Source organism: Malania oleifera, chromosome 8 (genome assembly GCF_029873635.1).
Source record: "Malania oleifera isolate guangnan ecotype guangnan chromosome 8, ASM2987363v1, whole genome shotgun sequence".
NCBI classification, from domain to species: domain Eukaryota; kingdom Viridiplantae; phylum Streptophyta; class Magnoliopsida; order Santalales; family Ximeniaceae; genus Malania; species Malania oleifera.
The window spans coordinates 1,645,841-1,670,227 of NC_080424.1; the positions used below are offsets into that span (position 1 = coordinate 1,645,841).

General features: G+C 34.6%; 2 protein-coding genes across 2 annotated transcripts in view; one reads left to right on the plus strand and one right to left on the minus strand.

Moving 5' to 3' along the window:
* Window positions 1-10,028, plus strand: part of LOC131161348 (DEAD-box ATP-dependent RNA helicase 10) — a 40,964-nt gene extending 30,936 nt beyond the window's left edge. Inside the window, exons 8-14 of the mRNA XM_058117053.1 lie at window positions 3,957-3,998; window positions 4,087-4,161; window positions 5,040-5,186; window positions 5,311-5,448; window positions 7,303-7,414; window positions 7,497-7,585; window positions 9,366-10,028. Coding sequence (XP_057973036.1) covers window positions 3,957-3,998; window positions 4,087-4,161; window positions 5,040-5,186; window positions 5,311-5,448; window positions 7,303-7,414; window positions 7,497-7,585; window positions 9,366-9,482 — 720 coding nt within the window. The 3' untranslated portion in view covers window positions 9,483-10,028. The remainder of the gene's footprint in view (window positions 1-3,956; window positions 3,999-4,086; window positions 4,162-5,039; window positions 5,187-5,310; window positions 5,449-7,302; window positions 7,415-7,496; window positions 7,586-9,365) is intronic.
* Window positions 10,029-13,015: 2,987 nt separating this feature from the next.
* On the minus strand, window positions 13,016-23,157 carry LOC131161349 (uncharacterized). The gene is made up of 5 exons (XM_058117054.1): window positions 22,440-23,157; window positions 21,405-21,475; window positions 19,269-19,374; window positions 18,593-18,725; window positions 13,016-13,323 (listed from the first exon to the last, which is right to left on the minus strand). Exons 1-5 carry the CDS (start codon window positions 22,514-22,516, stop codon window positions 13,159-13,161), a joined length of 552 nt encoding a protein of 183 aa, XP_057973037.1. The 5' UTR covers window positions 22,517-23,157; the 3' UTR covers window positions 13,016-13,158.
* Between the last annotated feature and the right edge of the window lie 1,230 nt (window positions 23,158-24,387).

The following is a 24,387-nucleotide window of genomic DNA, read 5'->3' on the forward strand; positions in this document are numbered from 1 at the left end:
ATGTGATTTTCATAAAAATAATCTTTGAATAAAAATGTGTATGATGAGTGCTCAAAGATTTTATGCCCAAATAAGAAATTTCTCCAAAAATATTTTTCTAAATAAGGTGCTAGAGAATCCAGGGTTTATGGCTCAAAAATATTTTCGTAAGAACAAGCAAATCAGCCTTTGAATCTTGCAATGGATGTGCAAGATTCACAAGCAAATAATATTAACTCCCAAGAATATTTATCAAATGAAATATGTGGGAGAAACTAAAATAATACTCTCAAAATAAGATATATATATATATGCAAGACAAGAGTAAAAACGATTTTGATTTGTAAAACGAATGCCCAAAACAAAGTTTAAAACTATGCTCTCTTGAAAGATTTATCAAAGAAATAATAAAATTTGAGAGGATTTTTGGGCTAATCTACTTGCTAATTATGAGTAATGAAGAGGTATATATAGAGTTGGGCAAAAATATAACCGTTAGGGACACGCTGGGTATTTTTAGAGAAGATTAATTAATTTTTAAGCGTGTTTAGGCATTTAAAAAAATGGCGGCCCCGAGAGGTTTGGTTCAAGAAGTATTTTAATAGTCCCAGACCTTTGGTTTGGAACTTAGTTCGTTGAGAATGTTTTAGGCATTGAATACCTTGATCATCATCACCTATAATTATAATATCACCTACATACTCAATAAGGATCCTACCTAATGAAATATGACAATAAAACACACTATGATCCACTGCACTCCGTTGAAGGCTAATAAAGTACTACAACACTAAATTGACCAAACCATGCTCTGGGAGACTGTTCTAAACCATATAATGCCTTCTTGAGCTGACACACTAAGCTTGACTCTCCCTGAGCAACAAAGCTAAGTGGTTGCTCCATATAAACCTCCTCATCCTCAAGATCACCATTGCACTAGGCTTTAGAAACATATTTGGGAAGGGCCGCAAATGAGAGTAAGAAGTCATAACAAACAAAGTTGGAGATAGGATGTTGTTTACATATGCATTTACCTTTACAGACAGCAATGGGAGGATTAACATCCTGGGAAATATGATCTTGAGATGAGGAAACCAAAGGCATAGTAGAAGAGGGGACTCTCTTCCTTGGAGCCACCTCATGAATACGCCTATTATCTTGATAATGCTCCTATTTCTTCTTTGTACTAGTTGAAGGGGGATCTACTTGTGATTTTCTTGATTTTAGAATTCACAATGAATATGAATTTAAAGAGCTTGCACATTTACTACAGGCTCTTGCTTCTTTTATTCCATACTCTATGTCAGATGTTAGAACTTTTAGAGGGGATAGTTTCAGCTATTTTTCATGTAAATCCTTCTTGTCACACTTGCTAAAGTTTTCCCTCTTCTTTCCCTTTGAACAATTTTATTTGGCAGGCCAAGGTTCCTCAAATGTTGAAGCTTTTTCTTGGAATTAGCTTGATTTTTTAAGTGAGAGGGCCTTCGTTTATAGTCTTCAAGGGAAACCCAGGTGGCATGTGTGCCTATGTGTGTCCAGCTACAAGAGGGAATTGGGGAAAAATCATTGACATTTTATTTAAATTGACTGTTAAATTGTACAAATAGTATGTCATTTTGTTTTGTTTGGCAGCTTGTTGACAGTGCCTATGATAAGGTACCTAGGGAAGTTTTTTGGTTGGTTTTAGAAAATAAGGGAGTGTGTAGTAGGTATATTGATGTCATTAAGGATATATGTGAAAGAGTAACGAGTAGCGTCTGGACTGCAAGTGAAAGTCTGGATAATATCCAATGACAAGAGGTGTAGATCAAAAATCTACTTTGAGCCCTTATTTTTTTCGCTTTAGTGATTGATGAACTCACTAGGAGTATCCAAAACGAGATCCCATGGTGTATATTGTTTGTAGATGATATTGTCATGATTGATGAAAGTAAAAGTGGGTAGAATCCAGGTTAGGATTATAGGAGAAGCTTTAGAGTCTAGAGGTTTTAGGATAAGTAGAAACAAGACAGAATACATAAAATGTAATTTGAGCCATGGTAAGAGAAATATTGGAGAAAATATTGAAGTTGATGGTCAAGAAATTAATATCACTGGTAGATTTTGGTACCTTGGATCTATTTTGCAAGGAGGAGGAGAAATCAAAGAAGATGTTAATACATAGAGTTGAAGAAGGTTGGGTAAATTGGAGGAGTGCTTTGAGCATGCTATGTGATTGTAGAATACCCTCAAAACTAAAAGAGAAGTTCTATAGAACGGCTATAAGACCAGTCATGCTATATGGATGAGTGGAATGAGATAGTGAGGAAGGATTTAATAGATCTTAAGTTGTTCGAGAGAAACTGCCCTCGATTGCATGAATTGGCAGAAATTGATTCATGTAGCCGGAGCCCACTTAGTGGAGCTTAAGGCTTGGTGGTTGTTGTCATTGGTTGTTGTTGTTGTTGTGCTTGGGGCAGATGAGCCACCATAACCATATCAAATACTGAACTACTGACCGAAAGATCCCATTTTATCAAAACAGTAAAATACCTCTTCACACGGGTTAACATAATTTCAATTTAAAGAGTGTCCCTCATGGGTTCACTCTTCTGTTTTCCCTTCTGCATGAGTAAAATATTGACATGTCTATTGCTAGATTCTGTTTTTCCTGACCGGAAAATTGACTGATCCCATTAGTTTCCTTTTGTAATAAATTTTCTGTGTTTTATTTGAACTTGTAACGATCCTCCTTTCAACTGTTCTTGTCATCTTTGTAATTTTAAAGTCTAGGTCCGACCTTGGCTTTTTGCTGGCTTGTCTTGTTACATTGGTTTCCCATGTGATCTGACTGCTAATGCAGCATGAACAGGTGATATGGTTTGCAATTATGAAAAATTTTGTGCTTTTTTATAATCTTACCCAATCTGTATCATAGTTTATTCTTTTTATATGTTTTTTTGTGATGCTAATCATATTCTCAAATATAAAGAAAATATGAGACCTAAACTGTTAAGTTATAAGCGACTACGGTGACCTTTCTTGGGCTTCAAAATGCTAAACCCAGCATTGTGGCTTTTTGTATTTCTAATGTATAAATGTAATTCTATGTGGTCATTGGACCATGCTTTTTCACAAAGCTTGGTTAAAATTTCTAATGTTATGTAATTACAAGATTACCCTACTTTGTGTCACTTGGATCTGCACCAGTGACTATGTACAACAAGAAGTCAGCAAGGAAGTGAATGAATACTTTGAGTTTGAAGCTGTGCGGTAGCATATCTAGAGATCTAACAAGTCTTTTCAGTGGCTGTTGGCTGCACTACACAACTCTCCTTTACCAAGCTTTCAACTGATTGTGTGTGGTAGAAATTAATATCGTGAATGCAACAGAAACAGAGTTGTAATTGTGCTGAATTGCAGAAGATGATTCAAGTAGCCGACGCCACCTTAGTGAGAGTTAAGGCTTGGTTGTTAGTGGTGGTGGTTGTCATTGTTGTTGTTTTGCATGTGGTTTGCTAGTACCCTTTGATACGATGTTAGCAGAAATTGGATTTGAGTTTTGATGTCCTTGTGATATTCCTTAATCATATATGCTGGCTTACAACGCTGTCAGGCCAGATATTTTTGTATTTGTTTGGAGGAGAGTGAGGCCTGTGACCACTTGTTTCTCCATTGTTTGCTGGCTAAGCAGCTTTGGTTTATCTATTCTCATTTTCTGAGGTGACTTCGTTGTTGCCATGGACTCTTGATGTTTTCTTGTTAGGTGCAGTACAGCTGCTTTGGGAGGAGTAAGAGGGGAATAGTTTTATGGAGATGTGTGGTTTTTACTGTTTTAGGAGGATATATTATCCTCCACTCTATGTAATTCTCTCTCTTTTTCTGTTAATGAATTCTTCTTTGGTCAGCATGTGTGTGTGCTGGAATACAGAGTGGAAAATGGAAACCAAAGTGAGCATTGGTGAATGCCTTACTAAGTTACGCTTTCATTGTTGTAGGTGCGCAAGCTCCAGAGAGCTTGTTTGAGGAACCCTGTTAAGGTATGGTAACAGTACTTTCCTCACATTTTGTTGTAATTTTCTATATTGTTTTACTTTGTAACTAATGTCATCTGTAAAACTCTTTCAGATTGAGGCCGCATCTAAATATTCCACAGTTGATACACTGAAGCAACAATATTGCTTTGTCCCTGCAAAGTACAAGGTTCTTTGTTTTGTAGTCTTACTCTATTTTTGCAGCTATAATTGAAAATATAATATATACATCCCAAGTTTGTGGCTGGCTTTTGATACTAAAAATAAAATAAAATTTGGCATTGGTACTTTTGATCTGTTGCTGACAAAAAATGTGCAGTTTTCAATGCTGATTTCTAGATAGTTTAATTGTGTTAGCCCAGTTTCTTAATGTCTTAGGCATGTAGGTTACACTTCCAAGTCAGAGACTTGAAATCTGGGAATAATCATATCATAATAATTATAAAACAGTTTTACTTTGCATTTGATTAGTAATGTAGATCAGTGACTCTGGTTCCTTTCATTGCCCCAAAAACACATGGGCACATGCACTACAATGTAGGCCAGTGGCTCTCCTTTTATTTCAACATGGCCTATTCTTATCAGATAACAAAATTTCAAAGGTTTTTATGAATAAAAAAAATAGAATTTTGTATAAAACCTATGGGTGTTTCAAAAAATATAATCTGTTACTGCCATAAAGTATCAGTGTAAAGAAATAAATCATGAAAAAAAATGAATGGAACTACCTGGGTTTCATGGGTATACAGGATGCACATTCTAGAAGCAAGCTAAGTCTTGAGGCATGACCTAGCATCTGTCTCAGAACTAGAAATTTACCTTCATCTCTCGGTTCAATTCTTGCATTTCAAAACTATTGCACTTATATAAAGTTGGTGGATGGATAGCTAGATCGTTGGTAGTGGGTTAAATGATTGATATTGTTTCTCTTGGTCTTAATTGAAATCAAATGAAGGAAAAACTACCAGTATCTGTTATTTGCATCACTCTCTTGTTGATGCATGCCATCTTTTTCTTACTTGTATTTATGTTTGCCACTTCTGACAGGATTGTTATCTCATATATATTCTCATTGAAATGTCTGGAAAGACATCAATTGTTTTTACTCGTACATGTGATTCAACTAGACTTATGGCTTTGATGCTTCGGAACCTTGGTCTAAGGGCCATCCCTATTAGTGGTCAAATGAGCCAGGTATGTTTTCTAAACTATCAGTTTTGATTGGTCACAAATTTTTTTTTTTGTGGATCTCTGTTAGTGTTAAACCTATTTCTTGTAATTTCAAATTTATTCATATTTATCTGATTGTATGTGGCAGGCTAATAGACTTGGAGCTTTAAACAAATTCAAGGCTGGGGAGTGTAATATACTTGTTGCCACTGATGTGGCAAGTAGAGGGCTTGATATTCCATCTGTTGATATGGTTATTAATTATGATATTCCCACAAACTCCAAGGTTTGGCTTGCTTCCCAAGTGGTGTTTAATTGCATGGTTAAATGTTTAGGGGGGCTTTTGATAAAATTAAGCATTAAGTGCTGAATGCTGGATCTGTTCTGAATCCGTGAACCAGAATTAGAATTAAATTGAACCCCTGAACACCAACTACTTTAGGTTGTTTGGCAATGATCTGAATATGATTTTTTTTTTTTTTTACTATGTTAATTCTTAAATATGTTCGTGAAAACTTTAAAAAACATAAAAGAAAAAACTTATTCAATTATAAATAAAAATGTGTATAATTTTTTATGCATAAATGGATAAAACAAGTGCGTACTGTACATTGCAGAAAAAAAGGAAAAAAACCTAAATATATTGCAAGTCTTTATGTTTTCTGAAAAAATAAATCATATCTTCTTAAAAAATGCACCAAATACCCAGTAGCTATCTTTCATCTGGTTCAGATCTGAATTATATTGCTAGACATTATCATTCGTCTATTTCAGATGGTAAAAAAAATTCAAGAAGTTATGTTTTGGTCCATCCCAAAAGGGATTGCTAGAAGTTATCATCCGGCTTATCCCCAAAATAAATTCTTCATTCACCACATCTTTTTTCTCCTTCTTCAAACTCAGATTCCAAAAAAGAAAAATTGCAAAAAACTGTATAAATGAAAGTACAGATTTGTTTGCAACTGATTCTGATCTAGCTTGAAGAGTTGAACTTGTATTCCTCAGGAGTTTGAATCCATTGCAAGATTATCAAAAACGATTCACTCTTCATCATCTAGAAGAGGCCTCGCCAGGTAGTGTTGTTGAGAGAAAAGTAGAGGGAAATGAAGGAAGGAGAACAGCAGGGGGGAGGTTTGGGTTGCGTCGGAATGAAATTAAGCATCATTCTAGATGCTGACCAGACCAGAAGCAATCAGAGGCATTTCAGATGTTCAGCCAAACACAATTGGTCTCTAATTGAAGCTTATTCAGTGAACCGGTTCTATTTAGAATTCATTCAGAGCAAACAAACACCCCTTAGGTCTCATTCTCAGTCTTTCACTCTTTTCGCAACCTTGACGCACTCTTTTCCTCCTTTGAATTGACGAATTATCTTTTTGAGCCCACCCTTTTCACCTTTTTCTTGACAGCAGTAAGATCTGAAGGCCTCAAACCATTGAGTATACTCTAGTGACAGCAGCAGCATTGTTCATCAAATAAATTATTTTTCAATCATTTGCTATATTGCTGATTTATTGCAAATTTCAAGAATCATTGCATGTCCTGTCTTAAATGCACACTCCTTTTCTTTGCCATTTTTTTAATGTTTTATATTTTCTGAGTTGTTCCAGTATCCTTCTTGACCCCAGCGTCCTGCCTTTCTAATGATGTTTACGCAAATAATTTCTTCATGACTCTATCACCACAGGCACTGGCATAAAAAACCATTCATTCAGTCCTGGGAATGTATCAATGTTTTTATGCCTGTATAACATGATTCTTGAACCAAAAAAATATAAATATGCTGCACAGAAATAATACCTCAACCCAAATTTCTAATTTGAAAAATTGTCTTGTTCAATTACAACTGAAAGTATTTTTAGTGCTCGGAAATAAAGAAACTAATTCGTACTTGAAAACAAATCCCTGAAGGATTGGTTTCCTTTTAAAAATTAATAAAAGTAGCTTTTATTTTCAAATTTTCTGGTAGGAATAATAGTACATCCTGTTAGCTGAAGCCTTTCCCCACGGGCTGGGATCCTTAGAAAGTAATTATAATTTTCAAAATTTTCCTTTTCTCCACTTGTTGGGTTTCTTCACTGCATCATCTTTCCTCCTTTAAACATGCCTTGGTCTTGCTGATTTGAACAATTGCCTACAGAATTATATACATCGAGTAGGAAGAACTGCTCGTGCAGGCAGATCTGGGGTTGCAATCTCATTGGTGAATCAATATGAGTTGGAGTGGTACATGCAGATAGAGAAGCTAATTGGTAGGCAAAACTAGCATAATTGAGCTGGGGCATATTAAAAAGGGTAATTGTCCAAACTACTGATTTTATTTCTTTTTTCCAGGGAAAAAATTACCTGAATTTCCTGCTGTAGAAGAAGAAGTTCTTATGTTGATGGAGCGTGTCACAGAGGCCAAGAGACTATCCCTGATGGTATTATTTATTTGAACTGTTACCATGACTGTCTTTGAATCTATCTGTGAGTTACAGCAACCAATGAATGGCTGAGACCAATAATACTTGTGTGCCAACTGGAAATACGGCAACTCTCTGCCTCTCTGCTGTGTAGTGGTAGTTGAATATTGAATTGTCTTGTGGATTTTACAAGCTTTGAACCCTGTAGGATGTCCTCTGATAGGCAGTCATCTCTGTGCTGACTTCTTTTGGAGAAGAAATTTATGTGTGGTTATGATTTTTATGATTTCTTCTGAAGTTGTGTTCTAATGATCAATAATTGTTCACCTTAAGTAGTTGCCTTATATGAGAATGATACTAGAAATATAGCAGCAACCATACTTGGGGCCAATTATTCGGGATGCGTCATCTTTACTTGTTGCCATTTTTTTCTTCTTTTTTAAAAATTCAACTGGCAAGTGTACTGCCCTTGTGAAAGGTATTTGGTCTTGTCTTTCTTTCCAGGTTTGAACTGGAAAAGATATTATGGGTTCTTTGATGAAGTTATAGATTTGGTGGAACCAAAATATAGCGGAATGATAAATTAGAATTCTGGATAAAGGATGCATTAGGACAGGACCCTATTTGTAGCCTATTAGGATTGTTACATGATGGTTTGGCTTCTCTTGTTTTCTTGCTGGTTCTCTCCTGCAACCCCCCCTCCCCACAAAAAAAAAAAGAAAAAAAAAAAGGCCATCTTCCTAGTCTTTTCATGCATTTGCCTCCATATATGGGGATGATATTCAGGCAAATTTGATTTTTTTAGTGACATGATGATTCAAGTGATGGAATTTGATATAAAAAATTAGTTATTGGAAGTATGTAACTGAAAAGGGATCGTGCGAAAGATTACTTAAGGAAATTGGGCTTTTAGAAAATGAGTGTAGATCATATAGAACTTCTAGGACTCGATGCTATCATAGGTTTGGCCACCCAGCACAGCTAAATTTGCTCCAGGTTATCCCCATTGTTGTCTTTATTGGTTTGAATCTTTGATGAATGTCTTGAAGATGAATCCTAGAGGCCTGTACCTGCTTCTCTCCTTCGCTCTCTCAACCTTATCTTTATTCATGTTCCCCTTCTACGTCTCTTTTCCTTTCTTTGAATCTTCACTACCTCATCATTTTCCATCTTGTAGTGTTATGGTGGCTGAAATTCTTCTATGTTTTGTCCATTTTGCATTCACTGGCTTGCAACTGCCCTCACTGCACAACTGCAGTGAAACCTATCCGTATCATCTCTGCCAATGTATCCCCTATGACTCAATTTTTCATCTGTTTGGTCTTGCACTCTCCTATATACAGTCTCATGCTGATGCCTCACACTATGCACATGATTTGAACCTTGTGTGTTGTAACACTATTATCTAAAAAAAAAAAAGGAATTCAACAGTGTTATTTCTTTTTATTCAGTCTAGGCAATGCTTTAAGAAGAAATTTGTTGAGGTGTTTATTCACTTTGGGGGCTTATTTTAACCACACTGGTTGAAGCAGCTTCTGTAGAAGGCCTACTTTACATTTTTCACATGTTGATGGACAAAGCCCTGCCCTACTGATATTTGACATAAACCATGTCGTACTGAAATAGAAGCACTTAAATATACAAGAGCAGGGTGTGAAAAATGTGGTTTATTCTATGATGTCCCGAAACAATGATATTGTTGCTTGGTGGTGTTGATTTTGTGTTCTATTTTCTTTATCATCATTATCCTTTCTGATATATATACTTCTTAACATTTTATTTGATTGCATTTCTCCAGAAAATCAATGAAACCGGAAGAAAGAGGAGAAGAAAGGGCGGAGATGATGCCGAGGAGGACACTGACAGATACCGTCCGCATCCTGATAAACCATCCAAGAAGTCGAAGAAACGATGACGGCAATATCTCACAAATTTTTGTCTTAATTTTGATATTGATTCTTAAGTTTAGTTTTTTTCCCCCCTTTTTTTTAGTGTTAGGAAAATGCTTAAAACTAGGAGTCAATCGGTATGTATTTGATTGGAGAATTATTTACTAACATTACCATACACTAGGCCATATTCATTTGTGGAAAACAGTTTTATTTTCCATTTCTAATTTTCTAAATAATTACAAAAATTTCACCATTTCAGTGTTCCCATATTGCATAGGAATGTTGAGAAATCTATATAGTTGTTCTTTAGATTTCCTATTTAAATCTTGGAAACTAGAAAAGGGTGACAGTTTTGTAATTATTTAGAAATCTGACAATGGAAAATGAAAATGGTTTTCACTTTTTCTCTTCAGCTAAGCAGATGCTTTTAACTTTTTTGCATTATTTCTGTATTGTTATAATTATTCCCATGCCTGTATTGACGTTCAGGATGAAACTTCTCCCAAACATGGTTCTACTGTAAAGCTGTTTTTGAGGGTATGTAGATACGGCCACAACTGTTCGATCAAGTAGTTTGGGCGGTGATTAGTTCTAGCTCCCTCTTAGGGCCTAATGATCTTGGACCGTTGGCGCCTTGAACAAAGTGAGCTACGGTTCAAATCAAGAAAATAATTTATCCAAAGCATGAAGGTAAGATTGTGTACATCTTGCTTTTCTCAAAAAGTCAAAACCCTCATGTCAACAGTGTAGGAGCCTTGTGTATTAGGTGGTGCTTATTGTTATTTTTTAAATTTGATTTTGGTTATGGGGCATTACACTAATGCCTAAATTCTCTTACTTTGCAATGACTAGTTCTTGGAAGAGGATTATTTTTGTGTGTGAATGCTTATGTTGGCAAGTTAAAATAAGAGCAACGATCAATGAATCATTTTCTTTTTTAAAGAGTACACAATACATCAAAATTTACTTCATATATTAGACGATGGGACATTAGTGATATGTAGCTATACAAGTTGGATGTACTCTTCATAATTTTTTTTATGAGTTATGGTTTTGAATGTTGAATTAGATGAGATGTAGACAATTTTAATTAAGTGTATTTGTTTTAGACCAAACTTGGTTCAGTTAACTAGGTCATACTCCTCGAACCGTTAATTTTTAAATTGCTATCAATTAAGATTTTTTCAAATTCATGTAAAGTCAAACATAAGTGTTTTTAAATTATGAATATTAGAACAAACCAAATGAAACAAACTTGATTTTAGTCAATAAAACCAAGTAATCATAAGTGGGTTTTGAAGTGAAATTGAGTTATGATAATTTGGTTCACTGTCCGCAATTTTCCAAATACACACACCTCTATTTTAACAAGTAAACCGAGTTATGATAATTTGACTTTACCCTTTTAAAACCAATTACCATAATTTGATTTCACTTTAACACATTTTGACAAATTTTCGTTGCATGGTAGCATTTGCATGTTAAGGGATAAAAAAAAATTTAATAGTTCAGGAATTAAGAACTCTTTTCTTAAGTATTTCATAAATTTTTGGGATTTTTTAAATTAATTTAGTTTTTTTAATTATGTACGCTAAAAACATCCAAAAAAAAAAATATGATTATGTAATTTTAAGAAACTAAAGAGATCAAAATATTTTCTTGATTTTTGAGCATATGCAATTTTTTGGTAATTTTTTTTTTAAACTTTTTAAAAATAAATAATGGCAATGTTAAAGCTTGTTGGACTGTAAAGCAAATTTATTAAAAACTCGCAAGATAGTCATGCAAAATTTGTCTCTTAAAACTCGTGCGATCATCATGAATGATCCAGCAAGATTTGATGATCTCACAAGATTTCAAAGCACATCATTTCGGAAAATAAATCTAAATAATATTATACCTAAAATATTTTTATTAAAATAATATTATTTTGGAAAAAAACTAAAACTTCTAAATATGGTCTTGAAGCATAAAATGCATTGTCTTTCATTTTTTTAGTTTTTTCCTTGAGAGAATATAAAATGTCAAATTTGTCCCCATAAAATATTAACTTGACAAATTCCTTAATTTCATTTTCCCCCTTGCTTTTTGGGAGAAAATTATATATATATATATATATATATATATATATATATAGGTGTATCTAAAGCCTCCTTTTTCCGGTCTCTCCCTATAAGAGCCATTTGTATGTCTAATGTTAATTTATGCTAGTTCATAACTCAAAAAGAATCAAGATAAATCGAATTATAGAACAAGTCAAGTTTAAAAACAACTTGAGAGCCAACTTGATTCGCTAATCCCAACTCTAGGGGTCACAATTTCGTCAACACGCCACTTAAGTTTGCTCGCAAAACGGGGCGAGGAAATTCCTATAAAGACTATCAACTGCACTGACTAGTAAAGTTCCTCAACAAGCACATCATCCATAGAATTAAGTGTCAATGTTCATGCTTTGAGGAATTAAAACAATTTATTGAGAGGAATATGGATTCCAATTCACCCATTCAAATCCATATATATCATACTCAGGCACTTTAATTTTATTAATAAAATGCTTAGGATTGAACTTAATTTAATGACATATGTGCATGTAATTCTTCTTCTAATACCCAAAAAAATAAAAAAAATCAAACAAAACAAATCAAAATAGAACTAAATTTATCGCTTAATTTTCACCATATTCTTCGTTTAATCACAAACCAAAATATAACATTAGTGTTTGGTGAAAAGCCTGAACTCAGTTTAACGTAACCAGCTTTGTCGAGCGCCACTAGCCGGTCGAAGGGCCTTCCATGCCTTTAAATGTCACCTCTGATCAAAGGTTAAACCAATTTTTATTTGTCTTATTTTCTATTTATGTGAACTTGAAAAACAATATATGATTTTTATTTTTTACCTTTTCTATTACGTGTTAATTTTTCTATATAAAAATAGCTTTTTTTTTTTCCTATCATTCATTAATTAGCACACTGTAAATGAAAAATAAAATTATTTTTTGACAGGACGCTAAAAATAATGTCGGTTTTGAAGTTTGTCTACCATGCCATTTGACCAAATTGCAAAGTTTCAGGCAATACTAACACCGAGGATTATCCCACTGTATTTCCAAGACAAGTTGTCACTACAAAACAAAGAAGTCTAATTAAACTCTCTCTCTCTCTCTCTCTCTCTCAACAGGGTGTTCCCGGACCATAAGCCTCCTTACTTTGTGAAGCTAGGAACGTCGTCACAGTATATGCAGTCTTACCCCTACTTTTATGCAGAGAGACGGCTTCTTTGAGCTCAAACCCAAAACTATCCAGTCACATAGGAATAACCTTACCGATGGATTACATAGGAATAACCTTACAGTTGATCCAAGACCCACCCTCTCTCTCTCTCTCTCTCTCTCTAGATGCAAAATCAGACCAATTAGGATAATGTCGAGGGCGATTCTTATGACTTATAAATTGGGAAAGAAGCAACTTGTAAACAATGTTATTGTTTTACAAGTCAACATCTTGCAATTCATTGTTCGTTCATCTTCCAACAAACACAAATTAGCAACAATATTGAATTTTACAAGCATGTAAAACATGAAATTTGCACTAAAGGTCAGGAATTTTTTTATGTACAAAACCCAGAATTCTTTCAGAAACATATCACATACATTCCCTATTATTGGGATGAACATTACAGAAAATATGTGGCCATTAGTAATCAAACATCCCTTACCTTTAGCTTGACATCTGCGTTGGAAAGGAGTGGCCTCTTCGGGCTTAAAGGAACACTGCTGAACTTGTGAACTAGGAGCTTGAAGCATGGCAAGAATAATATGTAAAGCAAAGCTAGAATAAAGGGTGCTGCCACAAGCCACCCCAACAACTGCAAAGGAAAATCAAATGACTGCTTCATTGATTTGGAATAAAGATATGGCAATGTAAGAAAATGGGATTGGAAATATCCCAGGATTAGGTCTCTGATATTGAAACTTAAAAAGTTCAGACGTAAAATTTGGTTAAGAATTGCAGGCTTGCCAAGCAATGACTTGACATAATGATATGAAAGATGCTACATATTGTAATATTTTGTATACAAATTGATTCTTTCATAAATGTGAACTTCAGAAATGTGAACTTTGATGCATTCCACTTGATATATTGTGTTACTCATTTCCTTCAAAGAAACATATTTCAATGTAGCCTTTTTAATAAAAATAAAGGAAATTTAACTTTAAAAAAAAATGACATGGAAGATGTACATTGTTTACCCAAGAAGAATAAGGCCTAACTATGATGTAAAAAAATAGCAGTAGAATTAAAGCAGGCTCAAAGGCAAATTTTGAAGATCTAATCATACTCACTTCCTTATGTTATCCCTTCCAAAAGAAGTAGAAAATCATCCCAAAAATCTGGGTAAATACATTACTCTCCAAACAAACAAAAATAATTTATGCGGCATACTGCAAGCAGTACAGCAATGAAAGAAAATATGAGAATGAGACTCACCATTACACTAGGGCATAAAATAACAAATGTGCTGATTATAGCGTTAAGCTTCATGCGAGTCCAATCAATATCACCTTGATGGAAAATGTATGAGCACGATCTAGGCATTTGGTATAAAATGTGGTAAAAATGTAGAAGCATGGATAACTTTGAAAAGTATAAGGAGGCGAGAAAAGATGCGAAAAAGGTTGTTAATGAAACTAAATACAGATCATTTAATAGTTTGTATGCTAGACTAAATACAAAATAAGGGGAAAGAGATATATTTAAACTTGCTAAAGCTAGAGAAAGAAAGAGTAAGGATTTAAGAAATGTAAAATGTATAAAAAGTGAGGATGATATTGTCTTGATCAAGGACGAAGACATTAAAGAAAGATGGGGAAGTTACTTTAATAAGTTGTTTAATGAAAACCAAATAGAAGACTCAAACTTAGATTTGACAAACGAGGAAAAAACTAAAAATATGAGATTTATTCGCAAAATGAAAGTTAACGAAATTAAATTTGCACTAAAAAAGATGAAAAATGGGAAAGTCATAGGACCGGATAACATCACAATTGAAGTTTGAAAATGCTTAGGTAATAATAGAATTATATGGTTAACTAATTTATTTAATACCATTATAAAAACTAAGAAAATGTCAGATGAATGAAGGAAAAACACTTTAATACCTATATAAAAAAAAAATAAAGGAGATATTCAAAATTATAATAACTATCGTGACATTAAACTTATGAGTCATACGATGAAACTATGGGAAATGATAGTTGAACAAAGATTAAGGTTAGAAACGAAGGTTTCAGAAAATCAATTTGGTTTTATGCCTGGGAAATCTACCACAGAAGTTATATCTTTTAAGAAGATTATTGGAAAAGTTTAGGATAAAGAAAAGAGACTTGCATATGGTATTTAATGACCTAGAGAAAGCATATGATATGATACCTAGGGAAGTTCTATGGTGGGTTTTGAGAAAAAAGGGTGTACGTAGTAGGCATACTAAGGTCATTAAGGATATGTACAATAGAGTAATGAGTAGTGTAAGAACTATAGATGGAAAAACTAGAGAATTTTCAATCACCATAGATGTACATCAAGGATCTATTTTGAGCCCTTATCTTTTTGCTTTAGTGATGGACCAACTGACTAAGAGTATTCAAAATGAGATTCCATGGTGTATGTTGTTTGTAGAGTATGTTGTATTAATTGATAAAACTATGGACGGAGTAGAGGTTGAGTTAGAATTATGAAGAGAACTAGAGAAGCTTTGGAATCTGAAGGCTTTAGGATAAGTAGAAATAAGACAGAATATATGGAATATAATTTTAGTAATGGTAGGAGGAATATTAGAGACAAAGTTAAACTTGATGATGAAGAAATAAATAGCACTTGTATATTTCGATACCTTGGATTTATTATGCAAGTTGGACGAGAAGTTAAAGATGATGAAATGCATAGAGTTAGCAGGTTGGGTAAGATGGATAAGTGCTTCAAGTATGCTTTGTGATCGTAGAATACCCTTAAAATTAAAAAGGAAGTTTTATAGGACGACTATAAGACTAGCTATGCTATATGGATCATAATGTTGGGCAATGAAGAAACAAAATATAAAAGTTGTCGAGATGAGAACGCTTAGATAGATGAGTGGTATAACAATGAAAGATAAATTAAAGAATGAACATATTTGCAATAAGTTAGATATAGCTAAGATAAGGGAGGGACGACTTAGATGGTATGGACACTTGCAACGTAGGCCACATAATGCGCTAGTGAGGAAGAGTGATTTAGTTACTCTGGGGGGTAGTAGAAGGGGTAAGGGTAGACCTAAAATAACTTGTAATAAGATAGTGCCCTAAATCTGTCAAAAGAAATGATCCATGATCGCATAAATTGACCGAAAAGGATTCATATAGCCGAACCCACCTACTGGGACTCAAGACTTGGTTTTGTTGTTCTTGTATATGTGTAGGCCCTGAAAATTTCAGCACTTTGGGGATTTGCAATTATGTTCCATTTCTGAAGGATTTGCTACTATGTCCAAAATTATGTTTCCTTATATTTATGGATTTTCTATTATTTCAATAATTATTTTTCCCCAGTTAGTATTGGGAGAAAGCATATAAAAATACTCAATGAGTAACCACAAGGGGCATATCAAAATACTAAGAATTAATCCCAAAATCCAGTCTTTGCTTTGATCTCCTCTCAGTTTTCCCCATTTATTTTCTGTTACCTTCTTTTAGTTGTCTTGATTTTCTATTATTTTCCTGTAGAATTCGTTGCTGCCAGTTATCCTGCATCAATGTGGTATCAGACCCTCATCTCGATCCCCCATAACAGCTTCACCACGGCCACTGTTCATGGTCACCAGCCACCCTCTGCCTTCTAGCATCCTAGCCCTGTTGCCATTTCCATTACCCTAGCACCAGCAACATGAAACTCTTCCCATCCATCATTCGTAAACCAATACCCTTTCCAAAACCTAGCCGACCCCCAAGCTTCACCAATTAATGCATCCAAACACTGAATCCTCTTCTTTGAGCTACACTGTAACACCAATCACCAAACAATTCATCACATACAGAGAATCCATTTGAGTTGCAACATTACAAGGGAAGAGAGAGAGAGCCAAAAAGCAGCCTTAAAAAAAATTGTTCTCTGTTGGCCACAGCCTGAACAGGACAGAGGTAACAGAGAGCAGGAGAAAAACTTGCTGCTGCTGTGACATTCCCAGCCAAATCCTGAATCATATAAGGGGATCTCCTTTCACTGCAATCACAGGCCATGACCAGAAAAGCAGCATCTTTGAAGCTTCACCAGCAATAGTCGCAGCACTGCAAGCTGCTGCCTGTTGTGCATTTCTACCATCGCAGATCATGGCTCTGCCATCCTATGTTTGCGCGAGCTATTAAATGTAAGAACTTCCAAATCTTTAACCCAAGTAAGGCCTCATCTTCTTATTTTCTCTTCTTTTAATCTTATTCCTTTCCTGCAAAGATCAACAAAGCCCAGGCCCAACCCAGGCCCAGCTCATAACCACGTAAGCCTAGCCAGGTTTTATTATAACTCAATCAACCTTTGAACCCAACCCAAACCGTTGACTAACCTAACTCAAGCTGCATTCAAAGCTATGCTAACCCAACTTTAATGCCATTTGATCCAGTTCTGTTTTTGGAAAGAAAGAAAGAAAGCAGCAAAAAAACAAGGATAATAATAAAAAAAATTTTAAAAAAAAGGTGACCAAGGACAAACTCAAGTCTGTTCAGCAAGATGTGCCTGAATTGAAGGTCTGGAGAGTGCAGAGCAGGCTCGTCTAGAGTAACAATAATGCATCAAGGAAATAGAGGGCATTCAGTAAACTGACAGAAGTACTAGCCCGTTCATAGCAATCAACGCAATATTGTTAAACCTGACAACATGGTTGACCAAAAAGAGTGAAATTTTGAAGAAGAGAAGTATGTGAAGATGTTTAGTGAGCCCGTGGAAAAAACAGAGCTGCAACCAGTTGTACTAGCAACAAGATCTGAGGACATAAGGGCATTCCAAAATTGAGATGTAAGCCCAAAGAATATGCAGAGGAACTTGCGTTGGTAAAAATTGCAGAGATTAAGCCATCCATGGAAGGTTGCTTGCAAAGAACAACTTACTCTTCAAAAGTAAGATTTCTTAAGTGGAATTTATCTCCTAACAAGTTTGTCTTCAAAAACTTCGTCCACTTGCATGCGTATGTATTTTTTATACTAGCAGCAGTTTATGTCGTTCATGTCCAATTTTATGAGATTCATCAGTTTTTCATCCTTCAACTTTCGAATTGACGTCAAACTTTTTCCAAGGGGAGAATGGTGGGAACGTCAAGAGGTCATGAAGGTGCAAGATTAAGGCATTTGGTTTTTTCTTGGCTTTTACCATGTGCAAGCTCAACTTAGGATAATTGAGTTTAATTAAGAAATTTTCAGTATTTAGGGATTCACAATTATGTTTAGTTTATTCAGGATTTTTCTATTATTTCCCAAATTATGTTGCCTCAGGGGATGTGCTTTAATTTCCCAAATTATTTTTCCTTAGTATTAGGAGAGAAGCTTATGTGAAGGTTTATGTGTAACATGAAGGGCAGATTGATAATTAAGCCCTAAATTAAATCTTTCTTTGATTCTTTCTCTTTATTTTCCCCATTTATTTTTTTATTTTAGTTATCTCTTAATTTTCTATCATTTTCTTGTGAATTCTCTGCTTCCAATTGGTCCTGCATCACACCCTAGTGACCATCAGCTATTTCAATACTGAGCAATCCCATCAAATAATTAAAGTGATATTGTCTCCAAATAAAAGACTACCATTAATAGTGGTGGAGATTTGAGAAGTATCTTTTCCATGCAATTCCAATGAATAGAAAGCCATTTCCCTGAAATGACAGCCATGCTTCTCAAAAAGATTTTCTTCAAGCTTTGCGGTTGACAATCTCTCTATTGCTTTAATGATTCATATACACAATATAGAGAGAGTAGCTTTCTAGGCAGTTAGAAAGTCACCCTGCTCTTCTAACATCACACCACCCAAAACTAACTAAAATTCATTATTTTCACAGTTTTTTTTTTGGGAGAGAGAGGGAGAGAGATGTTAAGCTTACAAGCAGCAACTCAGTTACCTACCGCATGGACAATACTTAGAAGAACTTCACGTGAAGCTTGGCCAGTCAACACCTTCTTTAAGACATCTGAAGTCAATGGAAAATGGGCTCCGCCTGAGAGAACTTCACCGAACCGCAAGAAGGGAACCACCAGGCTATAAAGCAGATTATATCAAAAGCAATCAGAACATAAAATGTCAAGTATCTGAGTTCCTAGAAGTGAGACATTGTATAAAATTTTAAGTTTCTGAAATATATAAATACAGGAAAATTTATGAACATAAAGCAGCTACATTTTCATAGATTACGACAGATTTTGCTAAAGAAGGACCTACTGACAAACTAAGTGCAAAAGGATAATAATTTGTCTACAGACAATGAACAATATGGTCTAATAACTCACAAGTTTTAAAAATAATAGTGATTTTTTCCTCAATTTTAAACTAGGCATTCCCTTGGGAGACCTAGTTGCCCAGATGATTTGAAAATACAACATACAAGTGATTGATGATTTGATAATGAAAATAGACACGGACCAATGTGTTTGTTATGCACTAAAACTTGAACATGATTCAATAATATCTTCAAAAACTTTCAGAATAAATTTGTCATGCTACTATCAGAATAAACACCAATAATTATATTGCCTTCTAGTGACAGTGAATAAGCAATGGATCTATCCAGCAGAACAGACTTACCTCAACTCTATAGGAGTTGCAATGAAGTTAGCAAGCATCGCAGTTGGAGAATGGCAACGAGATCCAAGCACAGCAATAGCCATTCCACACAAAAACACAGTGACCCCTGTTGGTACTTACAAAATCAGCTCCAAATTCTAATACAATAAATCCAAGGAACACTTCTATTCAATATCTATACATCCTTTTATCTCAAAATATAAGCGAAAATAAGGCACAAGACAAATGCAATAAACTATATCTCTTTTCAACACTGCTAGTTACTCTACCAACTATGAATTTTTTAAGCACCAGAACAGGGTAAAACAGGGAAAAAGAGTCTGTACAGAAAGAATTAGCAGTATTCAAGACTTGTTATTTCACATATAATTTCAATTTAATCAAATCAATTGCTACTCAATTATAATCACAACCACTGTCACTGACTTTAGCATACACAATAAACATAGTTAAAGATTTAATAATCTATAAAATGTCTTATGATTTTGCAATTCTACGATTCTATAGAACAGCAGCATAGACAAAAAGCTGGTCAGTCTAAAGTCTGAGCGTGTCAGCTGTAAATGTGCACTAGTTATCTCAGTTATAATGTTCAAATCTCAATCAAAGGAGAAAAGAAAAAAGATAAAAAAAAAAAAATCAATTAGTTCCTAGAACCAACACTAACCAACCTGCTCTCTAATCCCATTCCCAAGCAGGAAAAAATAGTAATCAGCCAGGGTCTTCATCACCTTGGCTAGGGATATCAAGGGCAAATCTCATGAATATAAGATTTTCCTCCTGATCCCCTTTCCTTCATTGAAAGAGCATTAAACGTGCTAGTGGCTAAAAACATCTTGAAGAAAATTCACCATTTGATCACAAAAAAAATTCATAAAATTTCCCCCTCTTTCCCTCCCACTTTCCCAAAACATGAGAAGGCACCAGCTAACTTTTTGTATAGTTTTTATGGTAATGTTTTCTACTTATGATTGCTGGCAATCATTTTATATAATTCAGTGCCATTTACTAATGAAAAAAGGTCTTTCTCTAGATAAAGGCTTAAATTTCTAAATTCTAGAATTTCAAAATTGTTGCTTTCTCTTAAGTTGTTACTTGTTAGTTTTAATTAATATATTATCAACAAAACCTGGGGAGCTTCCTACTGAAGAATCTCAACTTGCAAAGTATGTCCCCATCATGGCACTAAATTTCCAGTTCAAGCATTACATTCTGATCAACATTGACATAAGCTGATGGAGACAAGACGAATGTCAAACACTAACCAGTAATAGCCAAATGTCAAACTTAAAATGCCATTCACATTACATCACAAATAGAGATGTACTGTCACTTGAATGGATGGTTAAACTTAAAGCATCATACATGCAACTAAGATGTATACCTGTGCAATTCAACAAAGTTGTATAACTAAAATATTTTTCATAAAACATAAAACCAAGTTGTAAACCTAAAATGTTATTTAGAGTGTTGGCTATGGGTACTTTAAAGGGGTGAGTTCCTCAGGTATTCAACAGGACTGGCATTATTTGCTGGCTTGTTTATGTTGCTGGGTGTTTTTTGTTTGTTTCTTTTTCTTTCTTGTTCTGTCTTTTTTTTTTTTCTTTTCTTATCTTGTTCATTCCAGATTTTTTCTCAGGAGAAGTCTTATTCTCCTTTTTATATATTCCTAATCTATTAATATTATTTCTTTTTTTCTACAAAAAATAATAATTTACCATGAAAAGAGATATTTCACAATATGTGGAAAAACGTGGCATCTTCTGGCTCCATTTGTTTAATAGAAAATAAAAACATGGGGGAAAAAGCAAGTTTGGAAGTATAGCATATAAAAAGAAACAAAATATGAGGAAAGAGAAAAGTAGTCACCTATGATTAAAAATGAAGGCATTTCCCTACACTTAGGAACATGGATTTGCTTTCCCTTGAAGAAAGGTATCTCGACACAAATGACACATATGCCACATAAAAGACTCCAAAAAAAGAAATCAGAAAAAAAAAAAAAAAAAACGCTTCAAGATAAATTCCCACAATGAAACAACTACTACTGACATTTTTCTTCTTAGATTCAAGCTGAATATTTCTTTAAACCGTAAATACGTCAAATCTCATAGAAAGCACACAAAAATGACATACCACATATGGGAAATACTCCCAAAGTAATGCCAAGGGCAGCAGAAAATGCCAATTGCTTTGGCTCAGCACCCCTAATTGGAAAAAAAAAAAAAGAAAAAAAAAACCATTAGTATTTTCATCAAAGTTTATTATTCTAATATAATGAAGAAATAATGAAAAGTTTTATGCTAGTCAATATTCTACGGTGTTACCTAACGCAACCCTACCTACCCTTTCACTCAAGTTTGACACTGTTTCTGTGTGAAAAGAGTTAGTATAAAGAGCAACACAAGAGAGAGGTATTTGAAACACAAAAGTATAAAACGAACACAGCTCTAGTAAACTAGAGGTTGCACCCAAAGAATATAAGATAAAGGAACAATGATTGAGATGGCAGTGCCTAATGAGGAGACGTGATTTAGTTATTGCTAGAGGCAATAGAAAGGCATGGGATAGACCTAGAATAATTTGAAAATTGAGATAATCAGTAAGGATTTGATAAGGCTCCAACTTTGTGAGGATATAGTCTTGAATTTATGAGAAATGGCGCAAGAACATGCATGTAGCTGAGTCTGACACTACCTGGGGGGGCACTAGGACTTAAGGCTCCATTGTAGTTGTTGTTTGCCTCATTATTGTAAAAGGCTTTATTTCAAAGAACAGATCAAATGATAACATCAACAACAATAACATCATAGTTGTCATCGTCATCGAACTAAATCGTGTGCTCAAAATGATTCTTAATTATTTTTAAAAAGAAAAGAATAAGCACTTTACATTTGTATACCAACATTCAAAAATTTAGAAACCAATCATTCTTTATTTTTTATTATTTTGTTCCGAATCGTTTAGTTTGGGGTATCAACTCCAAATGTAAACACTATATTATCATCCAATGAATGTCTCAAATTTCAAGTAAAATACAATAGAAAAGACATACCCAAACAATTTAGCCTAGCAGCGAAAAAATCAAGACTGCGAAGGAGAAGGAAAGGATTAACCATATCGGCATATTAAATCGATTGAGGGAGAGGCTCAGAGGGAGAAGTAAAGTACCTGCTGAGTATTTGAACAAGAGGGTCAACGATCTTCTTATGAAACCATGGACCCAATCTGAACCCAGAGATCGACATCTCCCTCCCGCTCTCCTCTCCACCTCTTCCTCCTCCTCACAAATTCCACCAAATACACCTCATACACCTATCAAACCCTCCGAATGCCAAATTAGGGCTTTCACCAGATGGGTATTTAATATTTCAGGCAAAAACCGAAAACCCAGAAACCCAGACAAGATTTTCCACAATCAATCCAATGCCCAAACTTCAGCTTAACAATAAGCCTCCACTCTATCAATCCAGCTAAACTGTTAGCAACAAAGCTGTCCTTTAATCCAAATCGCGAATTCAAATAAAGAATCACAGGTAATGAGCATCTGGGTTATCTCCAAGTCTCCAAACTACTCATATCTCGAACAGGTAATGAACATCTGGGTTATCTCCAAGCCTCCAAACTACTCATATCTCGGTCGGTTTGTGTCCTTGCGAGAGAGAGAGAGAGAGAGCAAGAGGTTTATTGAGTTTGAAGCGAAAGAAGGTGTATGGAAGGAGATAATCTGCAGAGTTAAGCCACGTCTCTCCCAGAGAGATCCCCTTTGAGGGGATGATGAGCGTTGTGTTGCGTCACGTGGGCAACATACCAACTGCCATTGTTCCTTCTTAAAATCTACAGTCTGTTCTTACTTTCTTGTCCATCCATCAACAAAAAAAAAAAGTAATGTTCTAGAATTAAAAGCAATTTTACTTCTATATACAAAAGAAAAGAAATTCTTCTATTTAATGCTCATTTATTATTTTTTTAAAAATATTGATTGGACAAAACTTAATTGCAATATAAAAAGTATTAATTATTTTATAGCAATTTATATCTACCACGCACATTCATAACAAACTTACAAAATCATAAGCCCCTAGGGCATTGGCACGGTGGATTAGTGCTAACAATCCAGTGGGGGATTGTGTGTTCGATCTCTGAGTGTGCTACTTACAGAGCCAACAATGATGCGGAGGCCAAAACTGTGTCCTATGGTTGGTAAACGAGAAATGCCCCAGGCTTGGATTTGACGAATGTCTAATCGGCGCCAAAAATCGTGATAGCATTTTATTAACCCAGCCGGCGAACCAAGGGGGAGGACCGCCGACCCATGAGTTTGGTGCCGCATTAGGGGGTCCGAAGAGTGGCTCGTTGATGGTTGGAGTTCTCATGATAATCCAACAAAAAAAAAAAAAAACTTATAAAATCATAATTAAGTGGTATCTAATATAATTGATATTACAGGGATAAACAATAAATGTGAAGTACAAAATATTGTCTTCTCAACCCTACTATTTGACTCCTAATAAATATTCAATTTGAATTTATTGCATATGAATTTGATAAATTTTACATTACTAGTAAGTTACCTAAAACAACCCTCCTCCTTTACTAGGTTTAGTACTTATTGTATGTGAAAAAAATTAAAACACTGACTACCTAACTAGTATTGATCTTATTTTGCCCAACTCAAAATAATTCATTGTAGGATGGCAAATGTTACAAGTACCGAAAAGGTGATAAAATTATAAAAATAAAAATATATTTTAAATATTTAATTAATTTAATACAAATAAATGAAAGACATTATAAGTACATTACGAGTATTCAATCACTAATAAAAAATAAGAAAAACAACTTAACACTTCGTTTTATACTTGGTGTTCAAAAGTCTTGGATTCTCCTATTCATCACAAGTCTATCTCTTTATTGTTTATCTACTTAGTATCGAGATTTGATATTGATTACTAACGGCTACAACTCAACCCGAAAAATTATCATTGGAAAATCTTGAGTCCACTTACAGGGTTACCCTCCTAAGCTACACAATTTCTTGGAAGGCCTAATATTCATGAATATTTCTCCTAGTCTGATAATTTCTAGGTTTAAAACATTTTAGAGGGAAAAGAATTAT